This window comes from Suillus fuscotomentosus (genome assembly GCF_016647785.1).
Source record: "Suillus fuscotomentosus strain FC203 chromosome Unknown F5891scaffold_16, whole genome shotgun sequence".
Lineage (NCBI taxonomy): Eukaryota > Fungi > Basidiomycota > Agaricomycetes > Boletales > Suillaceae > Suillus > Suillus fuscotomentosus.
Genome location: NW_024539528.1, coordinates 363,017 through 382,452, shown reverse-complemented (window position 1 = coordinate 382,452; position 19,436 = coordinate 363,017). Strand labels below are relative to the sequence as shown.

Sequence of the window (19,436 nt, the reverse complement as noted above, 5' to 3'; positions counted from 1 at the left end):
TGGTCCTGAAATACTAACATTTCCAGTAACATCGAGATCACAAGAGAGATCCCGATCTTTGGAACCATTGAGGCATTGTGCCTGGTATCATTCGAGTGACATGTGTGATGTGCTGTTGAGGACATTAAGCTTCATGAAGCTTCATGTTGGTAGCTCAGAAACAAACTTACAAAATGTACTGTGTATTATTGGACATAGTTAAGTATCACCCTGCCATGAACAGGTGCTGAACGCTGGACCGAACATAGTCAAACACATTTGGGATGTTCAGTTCACATTCAGTTTGGCATTTGGATGCTGAACGTCTCCGACTCAATGCATGTGAAAGAGACTTGGGATTGCAGCAATATCAAAACAACATGTACTCTACATGTCAGTAGCACCTACACTAGCATCAGGCTCGACATGTGCTGTTGCATCAGTTGCAGCCTGTAGATGCCCATTACGGTAGGCACTCTTCAACAATTGCAGTGCCTCGAAGACCTGAGGTGTAAGCCGGTTGCGTCGACTATCATCTGTCATGCCACCACTTGAGAAGGCCTGTTCTGATGGCATTGAAGAGCCTTGAATAGCAAGGTAATCTCTTGCCATGCGTGAAAGGGTGGGGTACATGGTGGAATGATGCTAGAGCAAGCACATCAACAAAGGCCGGTCAATACAATATAGAGTACTTACCCCCCACCAGCAAACCACATCAGCCACCTCCTCCAATGGGCTAGTTAAGTATAGGGTGAATTCATGACGTGGATCGGCGATGCTTTTTTCAGACGATTGGCGAGCTAGAATCGCCGATCACATCCACGAGTGCCCATATTGTGTGGGTGGTTGACTGGATGCTGATGGAATGGGTTCGGATGGTGAGGGCTGAGGTGTAATCGGTGCGTGATAGTAGTTGAACTGTTGAACAGTTAGTAACAATGTTTGACTGTGATGATAGCCCTGACTTACTGCAGCTTCAAGCTTTTTCTTCCCTTCATCAAAGGTGTCTGCATCCCATTGTGCTCGTGCATACTCGAGTTTGTAGTTAGGATCTAGAGCTGTTCAGTGCATGTATCAGTTGATGATAGAATTATTGAATATATGGAGATGCACCCAAGCAAATAAAGTACACGTCCGTCTCGTCCATTTTCCGGCTCCACTTCCCCAAATTCTCAAGGCCAGCTTGTAATGCATCAGCAATGCTGGAGAACTTCTCGTCATCTGCCATATTTTGCCAGCTTTGCTGCAAGAACTCCAACACTGGAATTGCTCGCCAGACTGTTGGATTCTTTGCACTAGAAAAACTTTGAGTAGTGTTGGCAGGCTCCTGTAAGACAGTGCAACAGTTAGATATAGAAGACTCGAAGATAAGTTAACACTGCACCTGAAGGACTTCTCAGAGAAGCGAAAGCTGGACCCAATCACTTTGACTTAACTTGAAGTCAGCATACTGCTTCTTTCGCAAGTTCGGCACATCATCACTGTCATCAGCAAGATGTATGAAGCGGTTGACACCCTGCAAATGATTAGTATGATATTGGTTATTGAAAAAAAAAGTGCACCTTCTGCAACAGAAGAAGGCGAGTGAGGCATGTGAAGAGTGAGGCCCACTGAGTCCGGACCCACTGTAGAAGCTCAAGGACAGGCACATTGACCTCAGCGCATGATTGGCAGAAAAATGCACGAGCTTGAGGTGACTTTCAGATCTAGTCAAATAATATTAGTGATTCACTTCAACAATGAGTAGCATCACACACCTGCACAATGAGCGCAAGAGCCTTCCCGAGTGCATCAGATGTGTCAGAATTGTCATCATTGTCATTGTTGTCGTTGCCAGCACCAAGTTTTGAGCTGCTCATAGGTCCAATTGCCTGTGAAAAATGACCTGCAGCCACATTGATCGCATGCTCCATACACCTAACTCTATGCTGATGATGGTCTTTGATCCTGGCTTCAGGAACCACTTCGGCAAATGTCTTGATGGCTGAATCGTTGTTCGTCGCATTGTCAGCTGTAAACCACCTGATCTATGTGATTTTGCATTAGTTCAATCATGATACAACCAATAAAGTACGTTACCTTCTTTTGCAACCCAAAACAGTCCACAATTCGAACAAGAATGTTGCCAATGTTCTCTCCTGAGTGATTCCCTTCAATGGAAGTGAAAGCGAGCTGATCGCACTTAAGTTCCCACTCATGTGGGGTGTCCGTGGGTGCGTCGATGTAGTGACCTGTGACTGACAAGTATGGATTGCTGCTGTCCTGAAGTCCAAGAATCAAATGTGAAGGACACTCACACAGGAATGTCCTTAAGATGCTCGCGGATCCAGGACTCAACCATTTGAGCACAGGCAAACAATCTCTTCCCATATCTTATGACATTGAGGGATATCTTTGTCAGAAAGGCCAGGGCGAGTGTATGTGAGAAGTTGCCGAAAAGCGCCTTTGTCGACGAGTTGAAATGCTTTGTCTTCAGCAACAATCAGTTTGACTATGTAGTCCAGCAATCCAGCAGTGGTAAATGCTGGTGCTCGATGCTCTCTTACAACTGCGCTGTCCAATGTCTTCTGATTAGAGCTGTTAAAAAAAGTTTTGTTAGAATCTTAGATTGAGTAGTGGGACACAATGAATTGCATACAGTACATCATCTGCAGGTAATGCACGCATATGTGGCTGGATTCCGCACTTGCGGCATCAATCTTTGTAGAGCTTTGTGTGGTCCTTATGCCTGAGATACATGAGGTAGGGTACATCAGTAGCAAATTGAAAGCTTACCTCTGAATATGAGCTCGAAGGGAAGTGACACTGCCCTTCAAAAAACTAAACTTCCGAGCAAGACCATTTCCCCTGTCGAAAGTGATGTTAGATAAGTAACAACAACGACACAGCATTCAAAACTTACTTGCAGACCTCACACCAGTGCCCATCCTCTTTCTTTCCAGTATCGGGGTTGATAGTGTTCGACTCGTGAGTGAATATTGTATGAATGTCAGCGGTCAAGTCACTTTTACGCCGTTTGGCACCCTGCACAAAGAATAAGTTAAGTTGGACGAAAAATTGAATGGAGAGTTCACTTACCTCACGGTCTGCATCACCCATCTCTTTAGTTTGTTGATATGTTGATGGGGTGTTGTCATCAGTATGTGTATCCATATCAGTTGCAGTACCTGCATCAGTTAGTACTTTGTCAGCGTCACCCCATTCAGGGTCTTCGGCAACTGCATCTTCAGATTCATCCTCAGTAAGCACCACTTGCTGTCCAGTAGCTTTGCGTTTGCCCAAGACAGCATTGTTGGGGTCAACAAGCTTGGAGGCAGGACGTGGAACACGAGCAGAGCGATGTGAGCCAGCAATCATGATGGCAGGGGGTGGCAAAGGCATATGAGAAGTAGGGAGTGGAGTATCATCATCAGCATTGTGAAACCAGGTGATATCACTGGCATCAAGAAGAGCACCATTGGCACCTACAGCACTTTGGTTATTTGACATATTGAGGGGGAGAAAGTCAGGGAACTCACTGTGGTCCCAGTCCATGTTCTTGCTTTATTGAGCTTCATGATCAGAGGTCTTCGCAACACAAGTATTAGTAGTTGATCAAATATTATTGCGTGAAAGATTTGCTTACAGTGTAGGTCGTCTCATGACTCGTTGAGGTCTTCTCTATTGGTCTTCTCTATTAAGTGTTAAATCAAATAGATGGATGCCGAGTTTATTTGCAAGGTTATTTAATGACGACGACCGATCTGTGTGAAGTGTGATGATGGCAACACTTATCGATGGTGGATATCGATGAGGTTGCTGAGTCATCATGCAAAAAATAAGTATGCATTCAGACACGTTTGAACACGTTCAAAACAGTCCAAGGACTGCTGAACGTTGAACTGAACACCCGGTTCAGTTCTCCCCAGCGGTCGAATGTTGGACTGGACTGCAGTTCAGTCCACTAAAAATTCGGTTCGAATCGTGGTCCAGGACCAAACTTTTACATCACTAGCAGGCCAAAGAAAATGTAAGTCGTCGTATCAATTACCTGGTGTAACTTGTGACTGATTTGCCAAGTGTCGGTCAATCCACCACCAGTGATACCTTTGTCCCATGGACTGGTCCGAGTTTTCTGCAGGGCCTGACATTAGTGTTCCTGTCACTGTGGCAGGCATCATCGCAGCCAACTCTGCGTAGTTCCACCAGATATACACCACACCATGCCCAGGCATCATCGCAGCAAACTATGCGTAGTTCCACTGGATATACGCCACACCATGCCCACTATGGCTCGGAGCGTGATCGTTGGGCAAAATTATCCTATGCTCCTCCTCCATCTCAAACAATCTCACTCGAAATTTTGGCTGTTCATGAGGGAGGTAGCCGGAAGAAGGGTGGGCGTGGTACACCTTTCGGGGTATGTGTTTAACTACTCTATTGCAATACAACCACTAATGCCGATCCAGAGTATCTGTGAAGGAAAAAAGGATATAGACGCTCAAATTGACGCCCCAGGTCTCATGCAAATAGCCCTTGATACTGTTTATCTGAAGATTCAATCATTCTGTCCTGCCTTTCAGTGGCAGTATGAAGAATTTGTCATCCGAGACTCACGATGGGTGGATCTATCAGGTCATCATGCACGCGAGCCATATTTTTACTCCCAATGTGTTCAAGCTGGACATAAAGGCTTAAAGTCACCGATATTCAAGACAAAACAGTTTGCACTCATGGTCGTCATACCTGAGAGCCAGTGGCATGAATATCAAGAATGGACTGAGTGAGCTGAAGAGGTAATGCTACTACTTTTTCTTGTGCATCTAGGCTGACTTGAGACTCTTGTAGGATGAGGCTACCCACCAAGCTCCAATGGCTACTACAGCTATCTCTGAAGCCTCCTTTGATGTCTTCCAGGGCGAAGACTACCTTGCCACTGAGGTACCACTTCCTGAAGTTCCCTTAAAGAGGACCCACCTCCGTACAGCCAGTAGCCTTAGTTCTACATCCTCATCTACATCACCACCGCTAAAGAAAGCTGCTTCTGCCAATATCTTTCGGTCACCTGATCGTAATGAGTTGAAAGAAGCACTCCGATCTGGCGGAATAGCAAATGTAGATGTGCAGAGTGGTGAGTTCCATATCTTGAGTATCTTGTTCGTGGCGCTAATGTCCTTTCAAAGTGTATGACCTACAGAACGAAAATGTCCAGCTGTACTGGATTGCTACTCGCCCAATGTCCGAAATTCTGGAAAATAGCAAGTATCAGTCGTTCACATTGCATACTGCAGAATTGGCAACTGGGCAAATGACAGTCGACACATCCTCTGCCAATCTCATCGGCCAAGGTGGATTCAAGACTGCCCATCCTGGGTGGTTAACACTCGCGTTACACATTCCTACAACTGGACTAGGTTCAATCCCACATCAGAAAGTCGTAGTCAAGAGACCTTTCATCAAGATATTTTCTCCAAATGGACCATCGGCAGGCACATACAAAGTTGGATGTTACGCTGTGGCCGACAAATTGTCTAAGCAGTTCAAGGAAGCCAATGTCCTGTACTGGGCAAATTTGTTGTTAGATCTCACCTATGCATTCGTTAACCATTGTGTTGCAGCCTCGTCAAACCCCCCTCCTTTTGAGATTCCACGTCTTCATTTTATTCATGCTGGACTCACACTATCCTTCCTACCTGGCCAGATGATCATTACTAAACCAGGTGCTAAACCATGCTCTGTCCAGTGCTGCATTTCTCTTAGAGGAACTTATTCCGGGTGGGCCAGACGCCTTCGTGAAATTCATTCACAACACAGACTGCGATCCTCTCCTTGATCCTGGCAAGGACAGGTACAGTACAGCACTTTTCTTGGCATTTACTCAACATGTTCAGTATGAGAAGACCGGTGGATTGGCATATATCTTCGACTATCAGGGTGTGTAAAAGTTACTTGTGTTTGTTTTGTTGGCTCACATGGTGTACTACCACAGGTAGCACGGAGTTGCTGACAGACCCGCAAATATTAATGCACCCATATGTACCCTAGCTGTGAGCTTACTTTCAACTATTCATATTCATTCCAGGTCTGTTTCTGAAGGCAATGATCTTTTCGGTGATGGAAATATTGAAGATGTGGTGAGCCAGTTTGAGAAGAAACATGTGTGCAACCATTACTGTGAATGGTCCGGTTTCGAGTTGGAGGCATATGGGAGGCAAGCTTGATATTGAACACACCGTATCTTAATGTTGTCACACCTGATGTAAACATCTGTACTATTGTCATTGAGTTTTTTTGGTCCAATAACCTCTTGCAAACTGCCACCTGTGATTCGTGGTGGCAGATGTCCTGTAGAAGTGTATACCTTATATGGTGCGTTGGGAGAAGCATGCACATGATACATTCGCCACAACCCTCCGGGCATCCCAGGACCTTTCTATCATCCCACAATTTTTCATTTTTAGTCCCCAATATTTTTATTCAGCCTCTTAATAATCATAAGTACGTAGTGGTAAAGCCCGCTACCCGATTTGCTGAGGTGTATTAGTCATACATCTGCCATCAAGCCTTTTCATACTCCGCTCATTGCACTGTGTGTTGCCAGTGTTGACCTCATCGTTTTTTTTTGCAAATTCAGTTTTCATTCAATTTCACTTCTGTGGGGGAGAGCCCTGCTATGGCTGGAGGTCTCTGTGCGTCCTCTGTGATCCCACAGAAGTCTGTACTGCCTATTAATATTGACTTTGGAATTTGCTCTTTGTTCAATTTCACTTCTGTGGGGGAGAGCCCTGCTATGGATGGAGGTCTCCAGTGCGTCCTCTGTGATCCCGCAGAAGTCTGTACTATACATTCATATTGACTTCGTAATTTGCTCTTTGTTCAACTTCATGCTCTCCATCCTTCGAATCATCGTTTGCCAAGGAAGTTGAAGCCTTCTTTGACTGAGAGCGCCTTCTTCGGTGGTTGGAGCTTCTGGCTTTGATGAAAGGCCTCAGCAACTCGATAGTGACTCTATCATCTATTGCAGATTGGTTTTCGGTGCATAGTTCCAGTTCATTCATTGCCAAATGAATTCTTATGAGTGGGATGGTCATAGAATCATCCTAAGTTTGTGCATGTTCGTGATGCCATCAGGGATACCCTGTGTTTTGTCCTGAACTTTCGTAATCACTATTTCATGCAGTATTTTCCATTTATACTTGTCCACTTCACCGTTCATATTAACCCAGTCGAGAATGTTTCGCAAGTTCGCCTCAAAGCTTCCTTGCATTCCTCACATCGTCGCTGGCCATGTCAAAAATTGGCCTCAGATGGCGAAGATACTCCATGCGAGTGACGTGGTTTACTCTGTTGTACTGTCGCCAGATGGAAAATGTGTTGCATGTGATTTATCACGTCGTTTCAGGTTCTTGGGACCAAACAGTCTGGGTGTGGGATGTGAAGATTGGTGAGACATCATCTCCCGTCCAAGGCCAGACTGACTTGGTTTGGTCTGTCGCAATCTCATTAAGTCCTAATATTTGGATGTGTGTTTATCTAGATTTGGCTTTCTCAACTTTATCTTTGACATTGCATCAGACTTAGACTACTCGATATCATATCATACATTGCTCGCTGTTTGGTTCTTACTGCATACCAGCTTTCTCATCACTCATTCTTGTCTTCCTCTTTTTCCTAGTTGCTTAGTCCCTGATATTTTTATTCTCTATATCCCATCAAATGCTTTTCGATACATCAGTGCTAAGATTAACCTGATCAATCTTCAAGTCTTTAATGTCTGTTATCCTCAGGCTGCAACTCCAATGTATGCACAGATGTTCACTTCTCCGCTTTCATCACATTTTCTCCCCCGAGACACCAGATAATCACTGCCATCTCGTTGCATGTCACTTTGGTCCTCCCTACCATCTGTGTAGGTTTGAACTCCCAATGCAAGGTTCCTCCATCAATTGTGTTCCTTGTCGTGAGGGGGCAGTATGTGCTTGTGTGGCAGTTGTATATGCCCAAATCAAAAGGCTCTGCCTTTACATCAAACCCTCGCTGCATGTATTTCGTCAGCGCCAATACCATCGCTATGTTGGTTCTGTCATCCATGTATGTGGCAGGATTCACCAAGGTCTTCCTATCATTCATCCACTTGGGATAGAGTGAAACAAAAGTATGTGCTGTGATGTAGTTCATGACTGCTGTTGAATGATATTGCATGATGGGTACAATCGTGCTCGCCCTGTCGGTGACCATGATGTCTACCTTTTTCCCTTCTTTTCAAGATCTCCAAATGTTGCACATTGGAAAGTCCTGCACGTGCAACACGATGAGAAGTTGCCTTAACCTCACGAAAAGTGAACGGCTCAGGAAGAATTTGATTGGCAAAATCCCGACAAGGCGTCCTTAAGAGTTTGAGAACCACTAAATTAGAGATACAACTGACATCACAAATGTGTACGCATAACATATCACGAATATAATCTGTATGATGCAAAAGGAAGCCGTGAACTCCATGTGCAAGTGCGATCACAATGTATTGCTCTTTAGTAAAAAAAGAAAAGTTGTCAATTAATTGCCATAGGTTGGATACAGTAATGGGCAGCAAATTACCCGCAGTATATTGGCTCAACGCCGATAGGTGCACTCGAGAGATCTCGAAAAACCCAAAATACTTGTGTTAGGGCCTGACATGGGTCAACCCGGGTCATACCTGGGTGCTACCCACAGGTAAAATGAGAAATAGAGTCATGCCCGTACCCATCCTGGGTCAAATGGTATGGGTACGGGTCGACCTGGGGGTTGTACCTGCGGGTGTGCGGGTCACCCGCGGGTACATGATATATCTTAGCATTGGGTGAGTAGTACAAAGACACTTAGTATGGACAGTCGCTATTGAACTCTGCAACGTCTCAATCATAGTCACTCAGTTGCCCCATGCTGAAGGTTCTTGTTCCTTGTCCACTTTGCATACATTTTCACTTGTGGTGATGGCTGGTTGGATCAACACGGCAGGTAAATGTGTAAGTGATGTAGTCAGGTGTGCCATCACTATGGCAGTGGCACTCCAATGAGACATTGTAATGGTTGTAGACTTTTGATTTCCATCGTACATGCGATTGACCTGCATCAGCTAGATCAAATCAATAACTGCGAGACAGGTAGGTTGGACTTACGAATAATTTCAGTGTCTACTAGTTCCCAAACATCAGCATCACTTTTCTCTTTGGAATCCGATTCACGAGGCTTGGTGGGGGAGAGTATGACTGGCACTGGTGAATCTGTGTTGTCCCGAGTTCATGATCTGGTCTGTTTGGAAGGAGTGTGAGGGGGGTTAGAGGGTGCCATACCAATGATACCATCCATGGACTCAAAATCTCTCTTATATTAGCATTATCAGTCGAAAATATTGAATTCAGGTGGTTAGCCCAATAGTTATGAGTGTCATATCCCATATATTCACGCTTCTCTTCCAGGACTTCGGACCTTGAGATCCGGTCTCACATCGGGGTGAACAATATTTAAAAGAGGTTTATATGTTGTACAAAATGTGAAAACAATATTTGATATTTAAACTAACATAAAGATGGGTGCACAACTTCAAATTTTGGTGGTGTTTTGTGTGTCATCCAAAATATCAAATATTCACAACCATATTCCCACAGACAATATGTCAACAAATATAATAAATATAATCAGATTTTCCATGTCTGCTTCAATTTAAAGTTTGATTCTCACATAAAACTTTGGAGAAAACTTGAAGTTTTGCCAAAGCTTGACATTTAAATCGAGTTTTAATGTCATGTCATCTGTAAAACTTCAAGTTTTCTCCAAAGTTTTACATGGAAATTGAACTTTAAGTTGAAGCAGACATGAAAAATCTGACTATATTTCTTATGTTTATTGACATATTGTCTGTGGGAATATGGTTGTGAATATTTGATATTTTGGTTTACACACAAAACACCACCAAAATTTGAAGTCATGCACCCATCTTTATGTTAGTTTAAATATTAAATATTGTCTTCACATTTTGTACAACATATAAACCTCTTTTAAATATTGTTCACCCCGATGTGTCTGGTCCGATGCATAGATCCACTTCTGATCCGATATCCGATAAGCTTCCTATTTCATTTCCTGTTCATTTAATATTAAACACAGCCTATTCGGTATTTCCTCTTCCCGTTGTTTCGGCTATACTTATTACCGGTATGATTACTGATCCGTTAACCTATGCTTCATTTCCGACTTGCGTTTGATAACCTTTGCACATGCTTCAGTACATAGCCTTCGGACCTTTGCTTACTTATCGTTGTGTTATCCTCTTAGTATATAAACTCGTGTATATGTCCTGTAGTACCTCAGTTCGAATATCATCTTAGTTTGTCCTCTTTCCGTCCTCTGGACTTGAGTCCTTCTTACTCTTGTCACTCTCCGAGACTTCGGATAGATTCCGATAGTCTATATCCTCAGCTCTACCTTCGGGTAGTCTTTACTCTGTTAGTTTCTAGTTCGGATACGTCCGGATTAGCCTTATACACAGTTTCCGATATCTGGAAGACATCCGGATATACTACAAGACCCGTCCTGGACCTTCGGACGTGTTACTGTTAGTACTTTGAAATAAGGGACAGTACTTGGGAAAGGGGCACAGCGTACGAGCTGAGGCCGAAGTCCTTCAGATCCGACCCTACGAGAGTACGACCTTAACAATGAGGCTGAAGATGCAAGTTTGGAGTAGTTGTCAAGGTTGGCATGTCATTTGACATCAGCTACAACAGTACTTGATGTCAATAGATATTAATGTACCTGGTAGATACAAAGGCTGAAGCTCGACCAAATACTAGTAGTGACCTGCTGGGCACCCATGGGTAGCTCGAAATTTGGATGCTGCTGCCCGTACCCGCCCGGGTAATACACCCAAGCCAACCTGTGACCCATAGCACCTGACCCGCACACTACCCACAGGTTCCACCCGGGTGGGTATCCAGGCACTCTCTACCCATGCCAGGCCCTAACTTGCATAGAACGCAGGATGACACCACAGACGTCCCATCGTCAGGAAGTTCTTGATCCGAAACAACGAGAGAAACTGGAGGACGCAACAATGAAGCTGACAATGTTGATGAACTGGACACCATGATGAAGTCGAAATAAAATATAATGAGAGACGAGAAAAGGAGAAGTTTGAACCAAGGATGACTAAGACATCCGGTACCGGGATTAAAACTGGCCCTGTGCGATCGGTACGACAGACATTTAAATTTGCTAAACCAGTACCTATTCTAGGTCCTGGGATTGAGCGTGGTTGTCTGGCTTTCCACACCTGAGGCAGGACGGAATCTGTCTGCAGCACAGATTGGTATCATATCCACAGAAATATTTTGCATTGGTGATAGGATCTGTACTGCAGTAGTATTGGATATCAAATTTTACATATGTTCGTGATATGACATATAGCCAAATTGGGGGGGACAATATCCTAAATCTGATGACATCACATATCTAAACTTTGAAATAAAATCTGTTTTGCTCTAAGATACGTGTCATATATAGAATTTAAGTATGAATATGGTGGCTGATCAATTTTAATTACAAATTTTAAATATGAACCCTATACATATTTGGTATAGCGATTTCTTATTGGTCAGTCATCGAACAAATTCAGAATAATACAAACCAGATCTGCACATACAAAATATTATTGTCATAATTTCAATATGAGCATGGATCTGGTGCACAAACAAAGCCTTCCTTTCAAATTCTCAATATTGTGGTCTATATATTCTTCATTTGGAGATAAATCTGGTAGGGAATCAATTTCAACCACAATTTTTACATTTGTGCTCTATTTGTTTAGGTTCAACATCGAACAATAGATGTAAAATATTTTACAAATATGTTCCGCATGTTAGCCTCCAGCCAATCCGGCAATGTCTCTGGTGCCATAGACATGTGACAACCTGACCTGGTTGCTTACTTAATTGCGCGGGAGTACGGAATTGTGCTTGATAGAATTCGTGTAGTACTAACTTCTGATCAGGCTAACTTGACGATCGAGCTCGCCGGTTTTCTGATGAGATTTATTTTGTTGCTCCTACCTTCGATGCGATTTTTTCCCCCAAGGCTTTAGTCACTCAAATTAGTGGCGTGATGACGGTCCGGGGTTCCGAGAGGAGAGGCCTCCTAAAACTTTCAAATTCAAAGGTCCTCTCTTCAATCCTACTACCATGACTATGGCGGTCGGATTCTTGTCGCTTCCTACGGAACTCATATGCCACATTCTAATCCTTCTTAACCCCAGGGACATTAGTCGCTGTGCACTGGTTCGCTTTCCCCTGTAGTTCCACAATTTCCTTCAGGGCTAATGTTTGATCATGCTAGACATGCAACATCTTTTGGCTTGTGGTCCGGAATTCTGTCTACATTCAATACAAGCTTGAAATTTATGCTCAGGGCTTGATCAGTACTGGGACCGCTACCATGAATTCGACCGGCGTTTCCAGAAAGACTCTGTGTTCGCTCAAGAAATTGGCATCTTTGTGGCGATCTGACTTCTATGCGACCACTACCTTTGAAACAGTGGTCACTACTGCTACCACATGGCAACTCATGTTACCGATCCAATATGTGAAATGTGGGCTTTGGTGGTCACATTCGCTGAAAGAAGACAAACTCTACATTCAGGGTTGTGGCACGAATCTTACGCTCTCCCGGACATGGTCTATCGATCATGTCGAGGGCTGTTTTACTACATTCGACCCTCTGCAAGATCTTATGGTTGTGTGTTCTAAGTCTGATGATTGTGTCACTGTGACCGATGCGGAACAAAATCACCATGTCTGTCGGGTGCAGTTTCGACTGGCTTCATCCGAGCGTCCGCATCCGAGCGCTGTGTGCAGTTCTTTGGAGTGTAAGCATACCTTTGATGCACCTGGCCATTACCGTGCTGCTTTGTCACCGCCTGTAATCTGTGGCGAACGCGTATTTATTGTCTATGAAATGGAGGACACGGATAACTGGCTTGTGTCCGGCACGTTCATACAAGTGATCAATTGGAGGAAGGGATATGTGAATAGGGTAAGTTTCCTCCTTTTTGTGACAATTCTGCTGCTCAGCATAAGCAGCATTTTTTATGTCAGCCGGATATCTACGCCCAACATTGTTTCTATCCAGTCGATGAACAGAAGTTTGTCATCATTGGCCTGAAAGGCTCGATATACTTGTACACGTTACAAGGGCTTGATGGGCCGCCTCAGTGCCGAATCATATATCACCCTCCCACGATCCCCCATCTATCATTAAGCAAATCGGCAATCGTTGTTCATGGCCTTCCATCCCTCCTTGGCAAAGCAGCACGCCCAGGACTCATGCCGAGTTATGTGCCCTCCCTGGAGTCACAGATTATGGTTTTAGAGTTTCTTCCCGAAGCGGAGAAAGCTATCCTAGTCATCGATATGGCCATCTTCTCTGACAAGGCCTTGCACTCAGATATGCTCGTCGAGATTCCCTGGTCAAATTGGGGACCTCAGCATGCGTGCTACTTTCCACACCACGAAAGCTACGATATCAGCGTGTTTGGCAGCAAAATGGCCTATGCTCTTCCCCAAGATCATATTCCCGATCCTGGTGAAAGACTGGAAGAGCTCTCCAATGAGGGTTACTTCTATGTGCATATCTGGGACTTCAATAAGCGAGTCATTGCTCGCTCGGAAAGTGTCAACGATCCTGACTCACCGGATCTTCGCATTTGCAAGCCGGGTCAGATCATTGACTCCTCTGGTAAAAACATCTTCTCGGATCGTGCATACATCGCAACGGTCTGTCGTACGCCATTTCCGACAGCTGGCTCCAGTATATTCTTGGAACAGGATCGGCTTACTGTGACATGGGTACGTGTTCTTCGTTTGAACATAGTAACAGTCTGATGTGGCTGCGTTGTAGATTCTGCATGATGAGATTAGTATTCGGGTCATTTCCCCCATTCAGACGGAGGTTGGCCCGGACCTTACAGAATAGACAGTTTGGTTATGCTTGTATTATGTTTATGTTGAAAAGCGAGTAGGATAGGTGGGACTTAGCGACGCCGATGTAGTTTTACGAACAATATGACAAGCAAAATATCGAGTTTGCTTTCGTCGTATCGATTTACTCCGTCAAACCGTGGGCAACACATTCAACACTGGTTCCTAATTGTCTTTACTCCAGTTAGTGATCAACAGCGGAAGATCATCGATCATCACCTGGCAGCGCCTCATCAGTCTGCGGCCGGTCAATGGAATTACGCAATGAGGCGATATCGCGGTTCATGGTGCTTGATAACTGTCACTAGCTAGCGCATTGTATGATGATGGCAATGAAATGTCTTTCACTCACCCCATCGCATCTATGTCAAGTCTGACTGTGTGAGGCAGCAGTAGTTCAGAAACTATTGCATTCTTCATCAATGAAGGGGATATTGGCTGTAGGAAATTCAATTCGTTTGGAGTAGCACTGAATATATTTGTTCATTCACACCGGCGAGCTTCGACTGCGATTGACACGCTTAACTGCATGACATTCTGTTGTACGCTACTAGAAGATGTCGGGCCTCGTGCGGGTTAGTGTCGTGCCGGAATTTTTGGAATGAGATGCAGATATTGATGTCGAATGTCTTAGTTCGCAGCAATTGAATGCGTTTCGATATCCTACTCAGAGTATTCAAATCGCTCTGGGAGAATACGGTCTGTTGATTGTCGTTACGTAGTACAGAGAGATAGTGGCTAACAAATCGAGATGGTAGAATCAAGATAAAGATGTGCTATATGGTGAAGTATGTGCAAGGATGTGTATGATGAAGGATTTGTAAGGATGTGCTATATGGTGGAGCATGTGTAAGATGTGAAGTATGGATGATGGACAAAGATGCAAAATTTCAATCATCCGCGTCATCCTGTGCTTGTGAAAGAGCTCGTAAGACATTGTTAGGTATACACATCACCTCTGCAAATCTATCTGCAAAAAGCACACCACTTTGAACTCGTGCCTTGATGGCGCAGAGATCTGCGAAGGCGACTGGAGAAGCCGAATGCACCACTTAGATTGTATGCATAGGATGCCATGATGATTTTGAGTTCCTCGTCGGAAAAAAATAAAACCTCTGGTCGCCGCGCAAAGTGTTGAGCTGTCTTTTGGATCGCTCGTGTCCTGGGATCCGAAGACCCCTTCCCTTCTGAAGCCTTCTTCTGGAGAGCAACAGCGACTTGCCACTCTCCATGTACTCTCTGGACATGAACTTTGACATCATTTAAGTTGTCTTGCAGAATTTGAAAACCTTTGTGCGAAGCTTGTGTTGCCCTACGAGACGTAGAAAGGTAAGGTGAAGCGAGGTCGCGGTCTGCCGTATTAGTGGAAGAACTCCGGAGGACGGAATAATGTTTGAGGAAATCGTCACGGAGGCGACGGCCCTCATCAACAAGGGCATCCAGGATGTACGGAGTCGAGCCTTTGCAGTTTCGATACCTCTTGACCCTCGATGTTCTGTTCAAGAGCGGCCATATAGTAGGGCTTGCGTTTACCACAAGACTTGCGATCTGCCTCGAAGACGTGGGGTTTAACCCGCAGCCCCGTCTTGCTCGCATCGAGGCAGGTGGTAAACCTGCGCCGCACAACATAAGGCGAGTACCATAGCAATAGACTGGAAATTCTCACATGTATGCCAACCGAATGGCAGCAGCACTTGCATAGCCGCGCTCATACACAGCGAGATCATGGAACTTCGAATATAATCCGATTTTTGTTTCCGCGAGTCCAAGAAGAAGGACCTTCTGGAACGCGATTTGAGCCTCCTTTGCAGTGAGTTTGGATACTCGTAGGTCAAAATCCTCAACGTGTTCAACTTCTCGCTCAAAGTCGTCACTCAAACTTGCGGGCGCCGTACACAGCGGAGCGGTATTGAAACTTTCAACAAGACGTTTGGACCAGACCAATGTGACCGTATCTTTGAAAGCAATTATTAAATGACAAAATACAAGTGACGTAAACTCACCTCCATCATAATCTATAGAATGAACACGTCAGGCGATACCCGGAAAATGATGGAAGTAAGTGCCTACCTCCTCCACCCAAGTAGCTTGCCAATGAGCGCTCCCCCTTCACAGGGAACACAATGACATCGAAGTAATTAGCCAATTTTGGGTGGCTGACGGCAGTGACCTGATCCATATTTGATAAGGTCATTCGAGGAGGTATTGCTTGCCTTACCTTCTGGATATCAGAGGGCAGTCTTGTGGGATTCCTCCATACCTGTTTATCAACGTCTGAGAACAGTTCATTTCAATGGACTGAAGTACTCACCAGAACAGAACCGGTCACGATATCCATCTGGGTTCCGCTTTCGGGGTCGGTGATGAGTTCTGAAGAGCGAAAATATATCTGCCCCTCCTCAAGGACCCCATATGGATCTGCTACTAGATGAGCTAGAAGAAAATGATTATGGAAAAGTTACATGCCCGGTATGATATATGCTTCCAAAGACTCCTTGACCGGGATGTGGAATTTCTCGATGTACTCGTCGAGGACTTGGGTCACCACGTACTCAAGTTTGGAAAAAAGTTGGTCAAGCTTAAGAGGATGAAAACCGGCCTGCAGTAGTTCAAGGACCGTCTCGTGTAGAGTCAGCGGTTCACCGCTGTAAGGATTGCGTCCCCGATTAGCCGAGTCATGCAGCGATGGGTTCACTGCAACATCGTCACAATCATCAATCCCGGCAGCAGGCTCCTCGTTGGGTCGGAGTTGGCCAAGACCAAGTGCTCGTGCCTGGCCAGCAATGCGCCGCCGCAGCCTCGATGTTACAACACGGCCGGCTTGCTCCACAGCTCGCCAGACCATAAGCATGCTGTCCGGTCCGCTCCATTCTGTCAGCTGACGGACCTCCTCGTGAAGCCCATCTGCCATGAGCTCCTTTAAAACAGAAAGGGAAACACGACCATGTGCCAAGTTGACGAGTGTCTGGCTCGACAAACGGCTTGGCCCGGTTACCCGAGATGGCGCAAGGAGGTCGAAAATCCTATGTGCGCTATCGACGTTGTGTAGCGAGCCAAGATTGATCTTATTCTGTGAGTCACGTATCCAAATTTTCGGCGGTCCATCGGTGATCTGGTGCACGGGATCTGGGTGCAGAACCCACATTCCCTTGGCACCAGCAATACGTCCTTGCACGGCGGTCGGTCTACTCGAATACTTCATTACTCGCATGATGGCCGTCAAGGCCGAACCGTTGATGTAACCACACCCATCGGTCATGATTTTTTCAGCTGGGGGCTTTCCCTTGCCACAGTCCACAGCATCTAGATATTTGAGCAGTCAGTACCTCGTATTTTATGAGCTCGAGGAGATATTACGTTGGTCAGCAATGAAGATTATATTTTCCGGAGAGAATTCAATTGTTGGCACCGACGTTGATAGGCCAAGCGCCCATCGTGTAGACCACTTGCTGATGGGCTACTCGGGAAGCGTGTCAGAGCTGCATGAGGAGGACAAAAAAGTAATCACCTGCATCGAATTCAACGCCAGAGGATTGTGCCACTTCACAAACTGGTAGAGTGACAATCTGTGACTGTCGCCGTCGCCGAGGTTCGTTTTCCGATCAATGTTCTGGTTCGTTTCCATAAGGTACATGCTCCCTTCCTTAGCATGGAAGGGTACGAAGACGCGGCCACACAATACAAATTTGCTTGATATCAGGAATTCCCGAAGTGCCGAGCCGACTTTATCATACGTAAGGTTATCTGGCACGCGGACTTGGATGATGCGCCGAGACCCCAAGAACCGAGCAAAGCGATGCGATCTCCGAATCTCTGGTTTCTCGAGTTCGAATTTGAAAGACGTTCCAGCTTTCACGACACGTGCAACTTGCTGTATCTTCCCTCCGTACCAATGGTCTTTTCCCTCCCATTGTCCCATAGTTCCCAAACCGCGACCTTTGTTTTCGACAATCGCGAGCTGCTCCCGATCGTATTCGAGCCTTAAATCAAGTTTAGCTCGCGATTTGTGAGGCGAATAAAGCTAATACCAAAGCTCTGATGGCGTTCCCATCGCAGGTGGTTCTTTGTCTGCCATGACGGTAGTGACTTTCCAGGCAGATTGAACATTTGAACCTTTGAGTTTTCGTAGACGATGCTCCGTCATGTCTTGGAATGTCCACATGCCACGAGTGACACCTCGTGCTAGTTCGAAAATCGTTCCCCAGGCGAGTTCATGTCGATCAAGGACTACCTGAGCCTCCTCGCAGTGGGCAATGTGGGCGACATCTAATTCAACACCGAACTCGGGGGACCTGCGTTTTCGATTTTTTCCTTGTGGCAGATTCACCTACGGCGTTGTGAGAACACATTGAATGTAAGAAAATTATATGACTTACAACTGGTGCGCATGGTGAGACTTTGCGTTTAACCGCTGGTGGAGGAGGCAGCAAGCAGTCTGGTGCACGCTTCAGGCCCGTGGATCCAACGGATGACATCGAGGTCGTGCGACTCGAGAACAGTGAAGATTGTTCGGTCGACGGTGCCGACCCGGAATCACTGTCCGACTCCATCACTGATTTGGATGATACTAAGTAATAAAGCGCAGATTAGTAGGGAGAGACCACCTACATCTTTGGGCTACTGTGAGGGCGTGAATAATATATTCATTTGAGCAAACTTAAACCCAACACTGTACCTTCATCGATCTCACGCATCTCCTCATCACGCGACACGCGTCTTCGTAAACGCATATCCGCCCTAGGCGCTTGAAGCGTTATCTTCTGCGATATAGAAAGTTTTTCTCCAAGGACTTTTGCCAATGGTTGAGTTGGAGACTGCGAGATTTCTGTAGAGTTGCAACGATCAAATGAATTCACGTTAAGGTGGGTTGCCAACGCGTACCTAAAGCTTCTACTTGCATCTTGAAGTCGTCCCAGCCATTTGAGTACTCACCGTCGTCCGACGATTCATACACCACCTGGGAGGCCATGATGATCTCGATGCACGCTGAGCGAACGCACTCACCACAGTCTTAGGGTCCATTTTTGATTCGTGATTCAAAATGCTGGGGAAAATTTTGAGGGAATTTTAGAACAAGGAGTAATGATATCGATGAACCAGGGTCTTGATAAACTCTTTCCAATTGCGAGGCCGAACCCCTACCAACAGCTGTCAACCAAAGGTATACAATCTGGGTGCCAATCAAGTTTAGATGTGCCGTAAGGTCCAGGCTTGTATTGGTTCAGCAAAGCTTCCATTACTCCACGAGTGCAGCGCGAACGCCTTCTGGGACTTGCTATGGTGTTCCTTCAAGTTCCTGGCTAAACGCGGATGGGTAGCCTGAGTGAGCCCGAGACTCGGTTACATATCATGATGGCGAGAAGATTCTGTCAGAGCGCTCTCGTCTCGCTTGCCCGGACCGGAGTATAATTTTTGAATCACGCTCAGACATTCGCTGATCTTCGAAATCTTGGTCTTGAACTTTGAAGT

At 45.4% G+C, this 19,436-nt stretch overlaps 4 protein-coding genes across 4 annotated transcripts; 2 read left to right on the top strand and 2 right to left on the bottom strand.

The window, feature by feature from the left end:
• Positions 1 to 4,207: 4,207 nt before the first annotated feature.
• F5891DRAFT_1186261 (uncharacterized protein) lies at positions 4,208 to 5,900 on the top strand (the record flags this gene model as incomplete). Its single annotated transcript, XM_041366675.1, has 5 exons — positions 4,208 to 4,378; positions 4,428 to 4,580; positions 4,807 to 5,089; positions 5,142 to 5,678; positions 5,719 to 5,900. The coding sequence occupies 5 exons, from the start codon at positions 4,208 to 4,210 to the stop codon at positions 5,898 to 5,900; spliced, it is 1,326 nt and encodes a 441-aa protein (XP_041228188.1).
• A 2,068-nt stretch (positions 5,901 to 7,968) lies between these two features.
• F5891DRAFT_929202 (uncharacterized protein) lies at positions 7,969 to 8,214 on the bottom strand (the record flags this gene model as incomplete). The annotated part of the gene is made up of 1 exon (XM_041373923.1): positions 7,969 to 8,214. A coding segment is annotated over one exon (246 nt), but the record flags the coding sequence as incomplete, so codon positions are not given.
• Positions 8,215 to 12,173: 3,959 nt separating this feature from the next.
• On the top strand, positions 12,174 to 13,962 carry F5891DRAFT_1276939 (uncharacterized protein; the record flags this gene model as incomplete). The annotated part of the gene is made up of 4 exons (XM_041370251.1): positions 12,174 to 12,269; positions 12,328 to 13,023; positions 13,086 to 13,835; positions 13,888 to 13,962. The coding sequence occupies 4 exons, from the start codon at positions 12,174 to 12,176 to the stop codon at positions 13,960 to 13,962; spliced, it is 1,617 nt and encodes a 538-aa protein (XP_041228186.1).
• Positions 13,963 to 14,857: 895 nt separating this feature from the next.
• On the bottom strand, positions 14,858 to 19,422 carry F5891DRAFT_1163382 (RNA dependent RNA polymerase-domain-containing protein; the record flags this gene model as incomplete). Its single annotated transcript, XM_041365317.1, is given in 15 exon segments — positions 14,858 to 14,997; positions 15,017 to 15,427; positions 15,453 to 15,580; positions 15,682 to 15,922; positions 16,038 to 16,137; positions 16,186 to 16,227; positions 16,279 to 16,385; positions 16,434 to 17,270; positions 17,325 to 17,424; positions 17,476 to 17,947; positions 17,996 to 18,294; positions 18,344 to 18,519; positions 18,576 to 18,587; positions 18,643 to 18,792; positions 18,849 to 19,422. The coding sequence occupies 15 exon segments, from the start codon at positions 18,934 to 18,936 to the stop codon at positions 14,858 to 14,860; spliced, it is 3,303 nt and encodes a 1,100-aa protein (XP_041228185.1). The 5' UTR covers positions 18,937 to 19,422.
• Between the last annotated feature and the right edge of the window lie 14 nt (positions 19,423 to 19,436).